General features: G+C 39.5%; 1 protein-coding gene across 1 annotated transcript in view; it reads left to right on the forward strand.

Annotated features, from left to right (window-relative positions):
- LOC136862698 (WD repeat-containing protein 20) overlaps positions 1-18,842 on the forward strand; it is a 135,439-nt gene that overhangs the window by 46,309 nt on the left and 70,288 nt on the right. Inside the window, exon 3 of the mRNA XM_067138903.2 lies at positions 16,500-17,909. Coding sequence (XP_066995004.2) covers positions 16,500-17,909 — 1,410 coding nt within the window. The remainder of the gene's footprint in view (positions 1-16,499; positions 17,910-18,842) is intronic.

The following is an 18,842-nucleotide window of genomic DNA, read 5'->3' on the forward strand; positions in this document are numbered from 1 at the left end:
TTCTAAATCGAGCAACATCATATACAAATTCACACACAACTTAAGTATTTACAGTGCTTAACAATTTGGCTTACAATATTATAGGTTGACCTTACTACTAGCTTAACATTATAAGTGATAATAAAGTGAAGTTAAACCGTAATTACCCTACAACAACAACAACAACATTACAACAAGCAAGAAATACTACTAATTAAACTTTCTAAATCCAGTGTCATTATATACATATTCACACACAACTTAAGTATTTCCAGTACTTAACACTACAAATTACAATACTATAGATTGAACTTACTACTAGCTTAACACTACAAGTGATAATAAAGTTAAATCATACTACCCAACAACTACAACAACTCAAGTACAAAAAGGAATTCCATGGAAAAAAATATTACAAGAAATACTACTAGTCATTCTAAATCCAGCATCATGTACAGTTTCATACACAATTTAATTATTTCCAATACTTGCTACTATGGCTTACAAAACTATATATTGAGCTTACTACTAGCTTAACGTTACAAGTGATGATAAAATAAAGTTAAAAACATTGTTAATTAACCAAGAACAACAACAATTACAAAAACATGAGTACAGCAAGCACTTCCCTGGAAAGAGAAAACCACAAGAAAAAGCCTCCCAGTTTCACAATCGAAACCAAGCAGAAAATCACAAATTCAGTGCCCGTAATTTACAACTTTTACTTTTCATTTTACACAAATGGTCTTAAATGACTTGATACCAGAAGGGAATCTATCAAAGACTGCCGCAGGTAATTTATTCCAATCCCTTATGGTCCTGTTGACGAAGGAAAACTTGCCCACATCCGTATGCTGGTTTCTGGCCCTAATTTTATGCTTATGATAATTTCTCGATAAGTATGAGGGAGGTTAGATAGATAGATAAAGAATGGGTGAACCCTGCCTTCGCAGGGCTCCACACGTAGGTCTGTGAAGACCCTTTGTGTCCCTTAAACGGGTTTGCCTAGTCCAGACCTAGTGCTCCTATAAAGGATACCAGTGCCCGGATGTTGGCATTCCTGATGTCTTCCAGGCTCACGAAATGTGAGCCAAGGTATCGATGTCTAGTGCTTGCAAGAGCCTCACACTGACATAACACATGCGCGGACGTCTCCTCCTCCCTACCGCATCTTCTACACATCGGATCCTGACTGATTTTCATGATGTGTAGGTGTCTCTGTAAGGTATTGTGGCCTGTCAACAGTCCAACTACCATTCGCATTCTGGTCCTATTCAAATTTATCAGGACCTTTTTATAACTTTGGCTAGGCCCTTTGATAAGTTCACGTGCCTGCCTTGCTATAGTTAACCTCTTCCAAATGTCTAAGTGAGACTGGTTTGTCCACTGGGATATTACCAGTTTCACGCTTCGGAGTGACACTCCCAGGAAGGGCTCTGGTCCTATAAAAGGACCTTTTGAGCCTTGTTTCGCTAGTTTGTCAGCTTCTTCATTTCCACTGATACCTGTGTGCCCAGGGACCCGTAATAGGGTAATTGAGCTAAATTCACACAGCTGATCTAACATCCTTTGGCATTCCCATACCATTTTTGATGTTGTTTTAACTGCACATAGTGCTTTTAACGCTTCCTGGCTATCGCTGCAAATAGTGATACAATGAGGGAGGTTATAACCTATTCCTAATACAACTCCAAGCAGCCCTTCCCGTATAGCTCTTATAAAGACCACACAGGCGAGCTCTAGTTCTTCTAGATTCAAGACTTTCCCAATTAATGGTATTCCTTCTATTCCCAGTTACGAAACGCATCGCTCTTCTTTGAACTTTCTCTAGGGAATTTATTAAACCAACATGCAGATCCATATTCGAGAATGGGTCTTACAACGTATTTATAAGGTTTATTTAAACCTACTAGGGTGGTGAGCACATAAATAAGAATTCAATGAAAGTATTTTCCTTCTGGACCTTCATGCCAGACAGATTTTTTTTTTAAACAAATTTTTTTTCACTATAATATGATTTATCTATAGAGCAAAACCGCTATGCAGTGTGCGTATCATAGCAATCGAGATGGAATTGGTAATGTACTATGTATCTGTAGAGCCTATATACGACTTTTTACAATTACTTCTAAAGTGAATTTCAGCTGTGTGACAACGCTGAAAAGACTATGGACTTAGAGATTGGCATTCCTGAAGAGGGTTTTCTACACTTTCCCATTTTCACACATTGATTCAAGAGTCTGTATTGACTTGTGACAAAACCACTGTATTCTTCCGAAAACCACTGATAGGGACAGGTTTGGTTGTGATCCACCGAAAACAAATTATAATGACCGGTTAGGTAGTGATCCATCGAAAACCACTGATTGTCGCAGGGTTAGGTTAGGTTTGACAGGATTTGTAATTGAGCGACTGTTGTCATTGAAAAAACTGTCGTGACGACTGAAGGCAATAAACATAAAACTGAATCCATTGGTCTACAAAGTTTTCATTCAGTAGATACGCTAGGAACTGGCGAACCAAAACCGTACATACAAAGTTTACAGGAATCAACAAAACAGGATATTAATTCGTGGTACTCATTGTTCTTTAAAGAGAAGAAATATCCTGTCAACAATAGCTGCAGTGAACATGCTTTTTCACTATTATTGTCTGGCCCCATGGCTAAATGGTTAGCGTGCTGGCCTTTGGTCACAGGGTGTGGGTTTGATTCTCGACAGGGTGGGGAATTTGAACCACCGTTGGTTAATTTCTCTGGCACGGGGGCTGGGTGTATGTCGTCTTCATCAACATTTCACTATTATTGTGTAAAATAGAAACTTACTAGTTTTGACAAGTACAGTATGTTCAACAGCGACTCCTGAATGATGACGGGCATGATGTCCAACCTCACTAATCTATGTTCCAGACTATTTCTACTTAAAAAATTGTATTTGTCCTTTAATGTGATTTTGCAACTTTTGCTGAATATTTATGTGGCTGAAATGAAGGTGGATAAGCTACATGGTCTCCTTTATATAGGAAGAATGTATCGTGGAAATTAACTCAATTTCGGTTTCATGTACATTACAGTTTCTCTAAGATATATTGATAGTAATTCAGTCATGTACGACGACGATGTATTTCATGGTAAAGACAGCTGCCTCTGTGGATCAGTGGTAGAGTGACGGCCTCCGAATCCCAATATAGCGGGTTCAAACCCGGCAGAGGTAGTCGGATTTTTGAAGGGCAGAAAAAAGTCCATTCGACACTTCATGTCGTACGATGTCGGCATGTAAAAGATCTCTGGTGACACATTTGGTGTTTACCCGACAAAATTCATTAAATCTCAGCCACAGACGCCCAAGAGAGTTTCGGTTTACTCGGTCTGCCATCTAGTGGGCCTAGAGTATAACGGAACGTCAAAATTGACGAGCAGACAGCCAGATGGCGTCAACTTGAAATGTCTGCACATGGTAGCTGAGGCCATACGATTATTATTATTATTATTGTTGTTATTATGGTAAAGACGAATTACTTTGCAATGCTATCTATCTTAATGGTAATGTACTATGTACCTCTACTAGTGTAGGCTACTGAGTGCTTGATTCGAAGCAGTGTATCGATTCATTCAGTGTCCGAGTGAATCGATTCACAGGAACGGCAAGCTCACGGCACACAAATCATGCACAATCACGGCTCAGTGAGCCACACGACACACACGGCTCCTTATAGGCACACTGGACACTGGCGGGGAGTCGAGCTTTCGCTGCAGCGAGCCACAGTGAATCATGGCACACTGAAAGAATCGTACGCAGTCATGGATCAGTGAGACACAACACACACATGGTTCATTATCGGTACACTGGACATTGGCGGGGAGCCGAACTTCCTCTGAAGCAATACATACAGAGTCATGGTACACTGAAAAAATCGTATGCTATAATGGACTCTCGAGCTCAGCTCATTTGAAAATAATACCTATTCGCATCCACTGTCCTCTTCTTACAGGGAGTTTTAAACAATACATGGATTTATTTGCAGTGTTAAAAAGATAGAACACAATTCCAAAGTACCTAGGTTGTAAGTAGGTAGTCAATTAGGTTATTCTAATTACTGTATTAGTTTAATCAATCAGTATCTTTATAACTAGTTGACGTTCGACAATTACTTAAACTCAGCTCTCTAGCCTCCACACCTGGCTGAGTGGCTCAAACGGTCGAGGCGCTGGCCTTCTGAACCCAACTTGGCAGGGCCGAGCTCAGTGCGGTGGTATTTGAAGGTGCTCAGCCTCATGTCAGTAGATTTACTGACACATAAAAGAGCTCCTGCAGGACTAAATTCCAGCACCTCGACGTCTCAAAAAAAAACCTAAAAGTTGATAGTGGGACATAAAGCCAATAACATTATTATTTAGCCTACCCTATGACTATGAGTCATGCTCATGACCACTCGAAATTGTCTGTTTTATATTTGGAAGAACCACTCGGTATTCTCTTAGTTTGTATGTCGCATCATTGCACAATACTTCAATAATCGAATCACGAGGTTACCGATGTACGTGGACAGTGAGTATGTAAGTAGACTGATGCAATAGATTAAATAAATGATGTTTAATCAGAAAACCAGTGGGCTACTGTACATCTCCTGTAGCCTATACAAAATATGACGATTTTAAAAAAGCCTCTGCTGATAGAAAAAGACATTTTCAAAGATGACCGAGTTAGCTGGCCGTGCGTTTAGGGTCGCGTAGCTATGAGCTTGCATTCGGGGAATGGTGGGTTCAAATCCTACCGTCGGCAGCCGTTAAAATGGTTTTCGGTGGTTTCCCATTTTCACACCAGACACATGCTTGTGCTGTACCTTAATTAAGACCACGGCCGCTTCCTTCCCACTTCTAGCCCTTTCCTATCTCTTCTATCCTCTTTGTCGCCATAAGACCTATCTGTGTTGGTGCGACGTAAAGCAAATTGATTTATATTTAATATGTGGGCTACTTATTGTGGACACAGGTATTTTTATATGTAATTCTCTCTCTATATATATACAGTATACGTGAGTTGTGACTTTCAGAGAACTGTGGAAAACCATTAGATTAGTGATGGGACATTCGATTCATTTTACTGAATCGATTCATTTGATTCCGTTCACGTTACTGAATCGATACAGTGATCCGATTCATGGCTCATTGGTCACCGCTCCTACTGCATCTGTGTAGTATGTGCTGGTAAGACAGCAGCAACAGCATTCAGTGCTCGCAGCTGCCATCTGGTCTTCATACTATGAACTCCTTTCTTAGAAAAAATGTTAGTTACTCTAATACATCGAAGGTTTCCGGCGACGCAAGGTGGGAAAGGTTAGGAAGGTAGCAGCCATGGCCTGAATTAAGGTACAGTCCCAGCATTTCCTGGTGTGAAAATGGGGAAACTACGGAAAAACCATCTTAACGGCTGCCGACGGTGGGATTCAAACCCACCATCCCCCGAATGCAAGCGCATAGCCACGCGATATTAACCGCACGACAACTCGCTCAGTCTTTTTAAAAAAAGTATTTTTCTATCAGCTGAGGATTTTTTTAAATCGTCATATGTTGTATAGGCTACCCGACATGTACAGTAGCCCGCTGGTTTTCTGATTCAACATACTGTTATTGCGTCTGTCCACATATGATTGAAGTCTTGTGCAACGATGCGACATATGAACTGAGAGAATACTGAGCCGTTCTTCCCAATATAAAACAGGTACTTTTGAGTGGCCATGACTCATGAGCATGACTCATAGTCATAGGGCAGGCTAGAGTCGAGTTTAACTGTCAAATGTCAACTAAGTTATAATACTAAGATTCATTAAACTAATAAATAGTATAACCTAATATCCTACCTACTTACTAGCTACTTCAGAATTATGTTGTGACTACCTTTTTAACACTGCAAATAAATCCATCTATTATTTAAATCTCCCTGTAAGAAGAGGACAGTGAATGCAAATGGGTATTATTTTCAAATGAGCTGAGCTCGAGAGTCCATTATAGCATACGATTCTTTCAGTCTAGCATGGCTCACTGTATGTCTCGCTGCAGCGGAAGCTCAGCTCTCCGCGTGTCCAGTGAGCCGATAAGGAGCCGTGTGTATCATGTGTCTCACTGAGCCGCGCTCGTTCACGATTCTTTCGATGTGCCATGATTCACTGTATGCCTCGCTGCAGCGGAAGCTCAGCTCTCCGCGTGTCCAGTGAGCCGATAAGGAGCCGTGTGTATCATGTGTCTCACTGAGCCGCGCTCGTTCACGATTCTTTCGATGTGCCATGATTCACTGTATGCCTCGCTGCAGCGGAAGCTCGGCTCTCCGCGTGTCCAGTGAGCCGATAAGGAGCCGTGTGTATCATGTGTCTCACTGAGCCGCGCTCGTTCACGATTCTTTCGATGTGCCATGATACACTGTCTCGCTGCAGCGGAAGCTCGGCTCCCCGTCAACGTCCAGTGAGTGCGCCACTCAGCACTGTCCGCTGGGAGTAAGCTGAATCGTGTGCCATGAGCTCGCCTTTCCTGTGAATCGATTCACTCGGACACTTGAATGAATCGATACACTGCCTCGAATCATGCATTCAGTAGCCAACACTACATTAGATAGTGTATAAAATTTAAGTTATGTCAGTATTTTAACAGGCGTACAATGTTTACATCGTGTATTGGTGACAGAGTGCTGTCTCCCTCTCTCTCTCCCCCCCTTGCCCGCTCCTCATCACATTGCGCCACAGCAGTTCTAGATAATTCCACTCCGATTGGACACTGATCCCCACCTGCACATCTATACCGCCCTGTAACTTGTAGATACACAATTCCCACAATTTTGAAATGTAACTTCGTTATATCAGAAAGGACGGGGCAATCAGAAATGTATTATTTCCCAGCAAAGTTATAACATTCTTAATCTCATGGAATGGCTCTTACAATGGTACAGCTAACTCCTCGGCTTCTCTTCTTTCTTCTTCTTCTTCATCTTCTTCATCTTCCTCCTCCGATTCACTGCTTCCATGATGAATGACTAGTTCCTCCACTTCAGGAAGACCTCTCACCTCATTATTGTAGAACTCGACAATCTTCTTCTCAGTGTGTTTTACTTCATTTCTCCACATCTCTGCTGTCACCTATAAGATATATTGAAGTATCACAACCTGACAAGTATATTATAAACTCCACTTGCATATATCCAATAAATAACATTTCCACTTGGCCTACCTGATCAAGAGATTCTTTCCACACAGCTGTAGCTCTGTCCAATCCGTGACCAGGTCTTGAAGCCACTGTTTTGTTATAATACTGTTTTGCCACAGACCATACAAATTCGATGGCATTGAAAAATGAGTGGTATGGAGGAAGTCGTAAGACAGTATGGCCTTCACTGTGCAGCATCTCGTCAACAATGTACCTGGTTTTAAAGAAACAGAGAAATATTGTTATGCATACATGAAAGTCAAATACACGAGTGTAAACAACATTACCTAAACTTATGTTTACGTGCTTCTGTACCTCTTTAAGTGACTTCGATTCATATTACACAACCTTTGCAGCTCATCTTTTGTGGCATTTTCTGGTGGAGAAACTCCATTCTGTCTTAACCATGACTGTAAATTAAAGGAAAAATAAAAATTAATTTCTGTAACATCATTAAACATCATTCAGTAGAAGGAAATATTCAATTAAGTATAATTACCACTAATTGATCCTTCCTCCATTTCGTTGTTGGTTGATGCTCAACAAGCTTACAGTGATATGGTGCATTATCCATTACAATAACACATGGTCCTATATTTCTTAATCCTACGATTAATTGCGTCTTCACCCACATCTGAAATTTCTCGCTGTTCATAGCACCATGGTAATCCTGATTTCTCTTCAAGTTTGTAGCAAATATCAAATCAGCACCTGTAAGAATTTTAAGTTTTAGTATGAAGTTATTTGTTCTAAAAAAAGTATAGGCCTATTAATAAAAAATGTGATTCTGTTGAATGATACAAAAAGCTGTCTGATTTTAAGTAAAACCAACTACTGTGTAGCAAAGTCACCTGATGATGAAGTCAATTAATTACTACTTACACTACTTTATCGTAACATCTCTCATGAATGTATCTCCATTAGTAGGCCTATATCTGGATTAGAAGTCCACGATCACTTGCATAAAAGATATAAGTATAAACACCCATTTCAATACCTTAGAACAAATGTAATTGCTGCGAACACTGAACCTATATCAGGCAGTAAGAAATAAGAAGCTTGGAAGGTGTTCAACAGTCAGGTATCAAGCACTGATTCAGGTGGAGATTGTCGAATGCAGAATAAACATAATAAATAGGCCTACAATACAAGTAATTTACTGATACAAATATCCAGTAATATTATATGAAAATACACTGAGTAAGTTTTTTGATTGAAATACCTCTCTAAGGTTAATCATTGGCCTAAAGTGAATACCTGCAAGTCTTTTTAATAACAGTGGAGAAGTCAAAATCAAAAACCACGTACAGAGCTCAATGAGCGGTAAGTTATAATGCCACTTCCGACCTAGTGCCAGTCAATTTCAATCAATCAGTCACCACTGATCTGCACTTAGGACAGAAGATGTAGTTTCAGGGATAGGCCTAGTATTTTCTTCAATAATTGCAAAGAATTTGGAAATTTATTGAACATCTCCCTTGGTAAATTATTCCAATCCCTAACTCCCTTCTTAAAAAAAAACAAATATTTGCCCCACTTTTCATCAACTTTATCACTGTACTGTGATCTTACCTACTTTTAAAATACCACTGAAACGTATTCGTCTACCAATGTCATTCCACACCACCTATCCACCGACAGCTCAGAATATACCACTTAGTCCAGCAACTTGTCTCCTTTCACCCAAGTCTTCCCAGCCCAAACCCGACAAAATTTTTGTAACGCTACTCTTTTGTCAGAAATCACCCACAACAAATCGTGCTTCTGTCTTTTGAACTTTTCCAATTCTCAAACCAAGCAATCCCAGTGAGGGTCTCATACACAGGAACTGTACTTAAGTTGGGGTCTTATCAGAGACTTATGTGCCCCCCCCTGCATCCGTACTACAAACCCTAAATACCCTCATAACTATGTAAAGAGAGATCACCTCACTACAATAAAATGAAGAACATACCAGGTACAAAGCCATCCTTCGTTCCAGCATGAACAATAACCAGTCTTCCTCCCTCAGACACAGGTCGACGAATTACTCCTTGAACATCATGTCCAGATTTGTGTGGTTTATTCCAGGAGTATGTGGGTGACCCTGAAAGACAAATGCACAACTGAAACCAAAGACACCTGATGAAGATAAATTATTCCAAGATTTTTTAAATATAAAATGTAATATATAACATATATATTCACCATTCATAAAAATCCAAGTCTCATCCAAGAAAACAACAGGTTTTGGTTTCTCACTGTCCTTATTACGCATGTATTCCCTCAGAAAACAGGATCTCTTAAAACAAATGTCTTCATTTTCTCTAACATACGCATAGGGATCACCTTTACTCCACACAAACCCCATGGCCTTCAAAATTCTTCTTAATGATGTTTCGGAGCCCTTGTACAAATAAGTGTCATAATTTGCTTTCATGTGGTCGAAAACCTTTCTTACAGTTACGACTTCTCCTGTGGGAAGAAAAAAGAGAGTTACAAGGGACTCAAAAGAGCTGTATGACAATACATGCACAAAACATTTCTGGGAGCTTATCTCACCTGCGTGCCAATTTCTATAAATAATGTTGCAATAGATTCCTTATGAAGTCACCTTACCTTTATGTAATTTATCATAAATAAACCTTGCTATCGCTTCCTTAGAAAAACTGTCTATGCCGGTCACTGGATGTTCACGCTTTCGGCGTTTACCTGGTGTAGAAAATTCAACTCCCTTCTTGAAATTTCCTATTACTTTTCGGACTAAACCGAAACTACACTGTAAGAATACACACACAGAAATATATTACATACACATATACCGTAAGTCAACATGAATACACAAAGGTTAAGTCTACGAACCGTATCGAAGTCGACACAAGACATGGTACCGGTATAGGCCTAGGCCTACATGATCAGGTTAGGTTAGGTTAGGTTCAGAATGAAATACTGCTCCTTTTCAACTGATTGTCATTATGCCAGAAACTTATCATAGAAACAAGATAAAAACGAACACTTACCCCAGTTAATAATGAAACTCTTGCCATTAGCTTCGTATCACTACGACTGATACCTTCTTCGTCGTCTTCCTGTTTCAATTGCTCGTAGCAATGTACAAGCATTTCTTGACCTGAAGCTTGTAAAGGACGTAACCTTGGTTTCCTTTTCGGAGGAGTTTTTGCAGATTTTTCTTCCTTCTTAGACATCCCAATCGAATTCTGTTCGTATAAGTATGGGACGAAATAGGAACGTAATTAATAAAATGATGTGCACATCATTTCACACAAACTATGTTATTAAATGCATTATCCGAACATGCCACAATTCTACTTACCTGGTATTAGCCAAATAGATTTACAATCCCACAGAAAAAGAAAATATGCTTTAAATATTCTCGCAAATGTATCGCTAGTGACTTTAGAGGCAATGCGGTGGCAACACACAATTCACGCTAGAACAGTGACTGAACGTTGCCAACGTGCCAGATTAACGGTAACAGTAAGACGTCGTATCGGCAAGTAGGGTCCCTAAACTGTATGGTTACCGACACTGAAAAAGACCCAACAGCAAGAAAAGTCACTATAAATCAATACCTTAATATTACAGGGGAGAAAGGGTAAGGTTGCACCCTTAGTGTACGTCCTTACACGGAGAGGACTATAGGAAGGAGAATTAGGGATTGGAACAACTAACCAAGGGAGATATTGAATAAATATCCAGTTTCTTTGAAATCATTTAAAAAAAGCCAGGAAAATAACAGATAGGGAGTCTGCCACCTGGGCGACTGTCCTAAATGCAGGTATTGATTGATTGATTGATTGATTGATTGATTGATTGATTGATTGATTGATTGATTGATTGATTGATTGATGAAGTTATCTTTCCCTCCAATAATTTTGCACCACATGTAGAACTGTTGGATTTTGTGAGCTTTTATTTCTCGTGTTCAAGACTAAAGTGAATGTTTGTCACCACAAAATCTTTGCACAAGTATAAGCCATACTAAGGGAAGGTAAGTTGCAACATTCCCGTTATAATAATATAGGAAGATTAAACAGCTGCTTTAGGTATGAGGCCTACTTTTTAAAATAAGCATATTTGATAGATCCTTGGCAGATGGTTTTGCTTAATATACTTTTTATTTTTTAACAGGAACATGATACCAAGAACCTATATGATAAAAAATAAGGACCTTTCTTATAAACTAGAATGCAGTTAACCATATTGTTAACTGCGAACTACATTTGTATATCCAGCAGGCGAAGGGAAATTAATGTGTTCCCATTTCTGTTCTGTACCATTGCCTAAAGGGAAGAAAAGTGCCCATTGAAAAATTACTGGACAACCTCCAGTTCTGAAACATGATGTCACACAGGAAATAGTCACTTGCCATTTAGCAACTTAGCAACATCCCAAATTGGGTACCCTTGTGAAAAGCAGGAATTGAAAAATCTTATTGTTGAAATGTACATGCAGAAACATAAACTTTATGAAGCGTCATCCCAAACTGCCCTTAAAGAAAGCTGAATGTCTACAGAATTCTAGATGATGTGCTTGTGATCCAGCTGTGGTCTGTGATTTCTGTGCAAAGATAAGTGTGTATGATATTTTAGTAGTGCATTTTGTTATTATTAGTTACTTATTCAATTAGAGCAATTTGGCAACTTGCTTGCTTTTTTTTTTTCCCCCCTGGCAGTTTAACATCGCACCAACTTGGACAGTTATTTTTGCGACAGTGGAAGGAAGCAATTGTGGTGTGCGTTAAACTTTTTGCCTCGTTTGAAAATAAGAAACTATAGAAAACCATCTTCAGATGATGATGTGATAATGAGGCCAAAGTACAAAAGAAGCTGAATGGCTGGAATGCTATATTCAAGCAATTTGGTCTCAAGATAAACAAGTCCAAAACGATAGTGTTGCCTTTTAGTCGAGAAAACATCTGTACTAACATCACTCTAGATGGATCGAAGTACGAACGAGTACATCAGTTCTGCCATTTTGGCAGTGTAGTAACAATAGTGATCATCTTCAGAAATTGCTAGTAGAGTACAGAGTGGAGCATATTTTTATCATCTTGTGAGAAACCTTTTTGGGATAAGCTAGTTCCATTAAGATCAAGCTTCTTTGTACCAGTTACCACATACAGTTTAGAAACCTGCATTGAAACAAACAGAAATATCAGCTAACTACAAGCATTGGAAATGATGTTCGTAAGAACTATGATTCAGAAAACAAGGAGGGGCAAAATAAAGAAACGACGAGATATGCCATCTTGTCCAAGCGAAAGTACCTCTTAGTGAGATCTGTGTCAAAGCCAGGCTGAAATGGGTTGGTCGTCTCAACAAAGAACAGCTAGAGTGTGGTTTGAGAAGGAACTCGAAGGCAAAAGATGAAGAAGTCGGTCCAGGAAGAGATGGATCGATCAGATTAGAAATGATCTAGTTGGGTGATGTCTGAACTTGCAGAAGGTTATGGAAGAAGACACCTACATAGACAGACATAAGTGGACAGCGCTCATTCACTGCACCCAGAAAACTGGACCTGGTTCAAGATGATGATGATGATGATGATGATGATGATGATGATGTTACTGAATTATTGATATAAAATTGTAATAGTTACATTCTGGTAACTGATATACATCACATGGAATCAGAAATGGGGAAAAAATAAATCAAAGTAACTTTTTCTGTTCTACTACAGCAGAACCAGAGGCTTGGCCAGTACTGATGGTACCTCTCCAGTACTTCCAAAGCCATCATACTTATCGCAACAAAGTTCTTAGAATTAAATGCAAGTGCCTCTGTAGACAGTCATTTTAGTAAGAGGTAGAGAGTTAGTGATAAGAGTTTTAAGAACTAATTATTTTATTTCTAAGTAAATCACAAATTATTTGAAATGCCAGAAGTCGTGTGTTTTTTTTTTTTTTGCTGGCCATAAAGTGTCAAACCCTACCTCCTTTCTAATCCCCCATTTCTGCTGCTGCTTTAGATACTTGTATTCAGCTACTGCCACTCTGCACTGTCCTCTGCTCTCTTGCATGTATAAATTCCTTCCTCCCTCCTCTCTCTCCCTTTGCTTTACATGTGTGCCTTCACACTTCTAGGTCATTCTATCATAGCTCAAACTCTTGCATAGTCTCTCTCTTCATGACCGACTACCACTCTACCACTGTTCTTCTTTTTACAGCTTGTAAACTTCCCCAGAAAGTCCTATATTTAAGCACCAGATAATATATACACAAACATAATGTTTGTAGTGTGTTTGGTTTTCTCTTTTATTCCAATATATTCACTTCACGCAGCAGAGAGTTATACTAGTTTGTGCTACTGGAAAGTGATTGGATGTTAACTGACCCTAGAATTCATGGTACATTATTTCTTGCTTCTCACAGTATGTTACTGGCAGTGAGCTCCAACAAACAAATTACTCCTAAAACAAATGGAAGCATATTCAAACCAATAATTTTATCATGGTGAATGTTAGTTTTGTCCATTTAGACAACACAATGATTATTAACTGAAACATATTAACATTGGATTGGATCACTTCTGGTATGTTTAACCCGCCAGTGGTCGCTAGGACGAAAGTAACAAAAGTGGCTGCACGTTGAGCAAAATGCTCATGGTATGATATGACATGTTTACATAATAAATACCAACTGATTTCAAATGCAAATGTATTAACACATTAAATGAACATAAGAATAAATCTCAAATAGTTATAAAGAACACTAAAACTTTCAAATAAAATTAACAAATAGTAATAAATATCAAATGGTTATAACTGTGTCTGAAAAAACAATTCTCAATTTTCTAAGATAGTGTGTGCATCTTTCACAATGCCCTTTAGGATGAGTCACTATATTTTCAGCACAAGTACATGAGCGTGGATTTCTTCTTGGTGGATGTCTGCCCCACTTTGTCACCTTATCTTTCCCTTATATAAACATTGTCACTAAACATGAAATTCTCATTTACCTCCAACATATGTTGTTCGTCAGCTACAGATTGCTCTCCAGGTACGGTTCCATCAGCAAGTTCTTTTGGCTCGGAGTGTTCAGTATCCGTATTACGTTCACTGTGTTGACTGTCGCAGTCCGAGATACTGTTTTCGCCCTGGAAGTTGATCACTAGAAATTTCATCAAACCAAGCTAAATGTCACGACTTTTTCAAGCCATCGTCACACACTAATTAAATAACACATTAATACAATAAGTTGCAAAGAACTGTTTCAAATATGAAACAACATACGACAATAGCGAAACTATAACACACAGAAATTAGCGCTAACGTGACTGGTCCTGCTTGAGGCAAAATGCTCACCGTTGACAGTCGCTAATAATCCCTCCCTCCCTGTCCCTTCTCAAGGTCACAGATGTGCATATTAATCCATTCGTCCTTCTCTCAAAACTGCAGTGCGAAGGTACAACAGTGTTCAGGTTCAAAACTACATGCTGTATAAAAGAGCAAATGATTTTCATTGACCATGAGCATGTTGCTCATATAACGACCACTGGTGGGTTAATACCAAAATAGGTCATATATAGATGGTAGAAGGAACAAGGAAAAAAGCACAAAATAGGGTGAACATAAAGACAGGACAGTGTCTGAAGAGGGAGCAGCAGAAAGAGGAGACAAGGACAGACTTGAAAACTGGAGTACAAGGGGTTTTTTTCAGTACTTTATCCCAAAATGACTGATCCCTATGACTGAGAGTACAGCTATCCAGAATGCACTGTTAATGATCAGTAACATGTTGCTGAAACTCCAGGTACATATACCCTCACCCTAAACTACTGGTAGAGAGGGAATCAATGGTCTACACAGGACTTCATAAACATTTGAAGATACATGTGTGCAAACCCCCACACAGCAGTGCAGTGTGCAGAGTAACCAGGGCTCTGTGCTATAAGACTGTCACTCTGCTTGACGGTGTCAACTCGATAAGGCACGACTCAAAAGTATACACATTTATGGAACCCTTTTCATTAGAAGCAAAATGTGTGCCACCACATTTGCAGGTAGAAGTAAGATCTTCGATGCAATGATCAGCAAAAAATGTTTTACACACTTCGCCTGAATATTATGACAACTTTCAGAAGTTAGATTTTCCTGAATTCCACAGGGAAGCATCCAATGTGATTTCTATGTTTGGTTCAACCTGTATGTGTGAGATTTTTTTTTTTTTTCTGTTCTCAGTTGTACAAAAACTAAATTGCAATTGTGAACATTTCCAATGCTAATTTGAACCATATTCTCAGGGTTTTCGTCATTTGGACGGTTGCTCCTTACGTCGCTGGTATTGTTGCAGAGGCTGCAAAAGAGAAAAGAACCTGATTACAACAGTTGATGTAAATGGTTATGTTTTTGTCAATACAAATGCATTGTACTTCAACACACTCCTCTCAAATAGGGCCTTGCACCGTCACATGTACAGTTGTCTGTGATGGTGAGTGCAGGAGAGGAAGAAGCGGACTAAGCGAGAGCGTGAGACAGGCAGTCGTTTAGGTCATCAGCTCAAAGGCAGGTTGGATCCTCAAATAACACCATCAAAGTTACACAATTCTAGAGAAACCACAAAAACCTATGGTGGTTCCAAAATGTGTACTAGGCAAGATGAGGAGTGACATAGTTTTCCACTGCTTTCCTCACTGGACCAGACTATTGCTAATGCAGCACTAGTCGTGCTCCGAATGTCATTATTCGGCAACATGCTTATCTCGGCAGCTTCCATACTGTCACAGCCATAAAAGGGACTGGAACTTTGGTGGAAGCTTCATTTTACTCAGGCCTTTGCCTAGAAGCAGATAAAAAATTACTTCATCCATCAAGAAATAGCAACAAGCAGTGTGACAGACAGTGGTAAAGAGATAAACATTGCTAGTGAGACTAAGGGGTGTTGCCTCAATATTGTTTCTTATGCACTTTCAAAGTGCATGAGAAAATGCAATGTTCTCTGCCTGACCTAAACTATGTAAGGTTTGGAATAATACTTTGTTAAACTAATTATAATGTTGATCTTATATTAAGTTGGATTCTTTAGTTATAGCTGATACCCAAAAAGTAGTGATGGTTATCTGGTTGTACTTCCCCTTTCAACAATAACCAGATTTCAGATATAATTTTATTTAGATAAATATTAAGTACGTTTGCTTGAAGTTTCAGCTGTGTGTATTTGAAACTGCATAGCCTGTGCAAACCACCACCACCACTACCTCCTCATAATTATTATTATTATTATTATTATTATTATTATTATTATTATTATTATTGCCTTTTTTTTACATGTTTATTTTACTTGTTAATCTGAGATTATAAATTAACTCTTTATTATTGTATTCCTCAGAGATTAATTGACAAGACGAAAGTGACCTGCATCAGGTGGGTACCAGGCTCAACCAACCTCTTCTTGGTTTCTCACAGCAGTGGACAGTTATACCTGTACAATGAAGAACTGCCATGTGGTACAGCTCCACCTCATTATCAACCCTTCAAGCAAGGTGACGGGTTTGCGATTCACACGTGCAAGACAAAGAGTACGCGAAACCCTTTATATCGGTGGGTTATTGGTTCCGAGGGATGTTGTATTAACGAATTTGCATTTTCTCCATGTGGTGTGCATCTAGCAATTGTATCCCAGGATGGATTTCTTAGAGTATTCCATTATGATACAATGGAACTGTTGGGTTCTGCAAGGAGTTATTTTGGTGGTTTCTTGTGTGTGTGCTGGTCACCTGATGGTCGTTATGTTGTTGTAGGAGGAGAGGATGATTTGGTTACAGTGTGGAGTTTTCATGAAAGGAGAATTGTTGCTAGAGGACAAGGACATAGAAGTTGGGTTAGTGTTGTCGCTTTTGATCCGTACACAACTTCGTACAGTGAGCCTGATAGTACAGTGGACTTCAGTGGTGGTTCAGATGATGAAATTCAGCCACAGATGCAAAATCATACGAATAATCCCATCCATAACTGCACATTGTCCAGTGGTAGCAGTGAACGTAATTTAGTCGGCAGGAATTCGGTTAACCAAGCATCGAACAGGAATTCATCTGGTTCGGATTTCAATCGTATGACAACTGCAACGTGCTACAGGCTGGGGTCAGTGGGTCAGGATACTCAACTCTGTCTGTGGGATATAACAGAAGATGTGTTGAAGCAGCCAATGTGCAGTAAATCGAGGACTAGTGGCATAGGAGGTTCGGGTTCATTTAGTGTGAATGGAACTGCTCCAGGTGGTGCTCATCATTTGAACTGCACAGCTAGATGCAATAATGTCTCATCATCTCTACAGACCAATGCTGTTCCTAATAAAGATAAAGAATGCCTTGCTGATGGAAACCTCACGCACCTTCATGGGACAAATGTGCACAATAATTCCACATTGAGTGCGACGGCCCCGTCTCTTACCCAAAGGCTAGCTGGACTTGGTTTTGGTGACCGTAAAGACGGGAGCGGTACTCACAAACGTAACTTCAGTTTAGCATCGAGAGGGGGAAGTACGGGGGGTGGCGAGAAGAACAGTTCCTCCACATCTTGTCGAGGCGGTGGGACTACCACCCGTTCCTCTTCGGATGATCCCATGAGACTCATTGGTACTGGGGCCTGCCCAAGGTTTGATGAGTGTCCTGTTCTTGAACCCCTCATTTGTAAGAAAATTGCCCATGAACGCCTAACAGCTCTCGTGTTCAGGGAAGATTGCTTTGTGACAGCCTGTCAAGATGGTTATGTATACACATGGGCCAGGCCAGGAAAGATGGTGAGTACCTTTAATTTTGTTTTGTGAATGTAGAATGAGTGGTTTATATATCTTAATAATTGTTTCCCATTTTCACACCAGGCAAATGCTGGGGCTGTACCTTAATTAAGGCCACGGCTGCTTCCTTCCCACTCCTAGCCCTTTCCCGTCCAATCGTCGCCATAAGACCTATCTGTGTCGGTGTGATGTAAAGCAACTAGCAAAAAATAAAATTTTTTTTTTTTTTTTTTCGTGCTACAGACCCTTTAGTACATAGGTATAATGCCAATCGTAGGTATGGCAACTTATCTCCTGCCTTTCCAGTAGCAATTGTCAAAGAAAGTTTCAGTTATTTAGAAGCAAATTCAGGTACTTAATATGATGTTATGCTTTATGGCTGAGCTTTGATAATTGCTACCTTAGGGCCTGTACTACAACAGCCAGATAAAAGTCCGGTATAAATTTATTTGGCAGTTTGGACATTTATCTGGAAGTTCGGTTGAAACTGCGTACTACGACTTTCATTTATGTGCAGTCTGGGAAAATATTCTCGAGTAAAGCTATGCCGAAGTTGGAGAGGCTGTTAACGCTCTTATCGGGGACGCTACTGTAAAGAATCAAGATGGCTACTCATGAAGATGAATCTACATCTGCATGATGCTGTGCGAAATTAAATTGTTACAATGTAATTTATGTATATATTTATAAAGTATGTCATTCTTCCTGTCCAGCTATCACAGAATTCTTAAAAATTTCCCAAGCTAGCAAGTTGTTGCTACTGAGTATATCAGTAGTACACAAGCAGTTAACCGTAAGCTTCATGGGTAGCCGTGATCGTTAGGGCATCAAAGTTTGCTATTGAACAGTTTTGCGTGCGTTCGAGTCCCAATAGTCTAACATTTTTTAACCTTGTAAATGGTAGTCGGTAGGGTACTAGAGGTGATAGTACACATT

This window comes from Anabrus simplex, chromosome 2 (genome assembly GCF_040414725.1).
Source record: "Anabrus simplex isolate iqAnaSimp1 chromosome 2, ASM4041472v1, whole genome shotgun sequence".
Classification (NCBI taxonomy): Eukaryota; Metazoa; Arthropoda; class Insecta; order Orthoptera; family Tettigoniidae; genus Anabrus; species Anabrus simplex.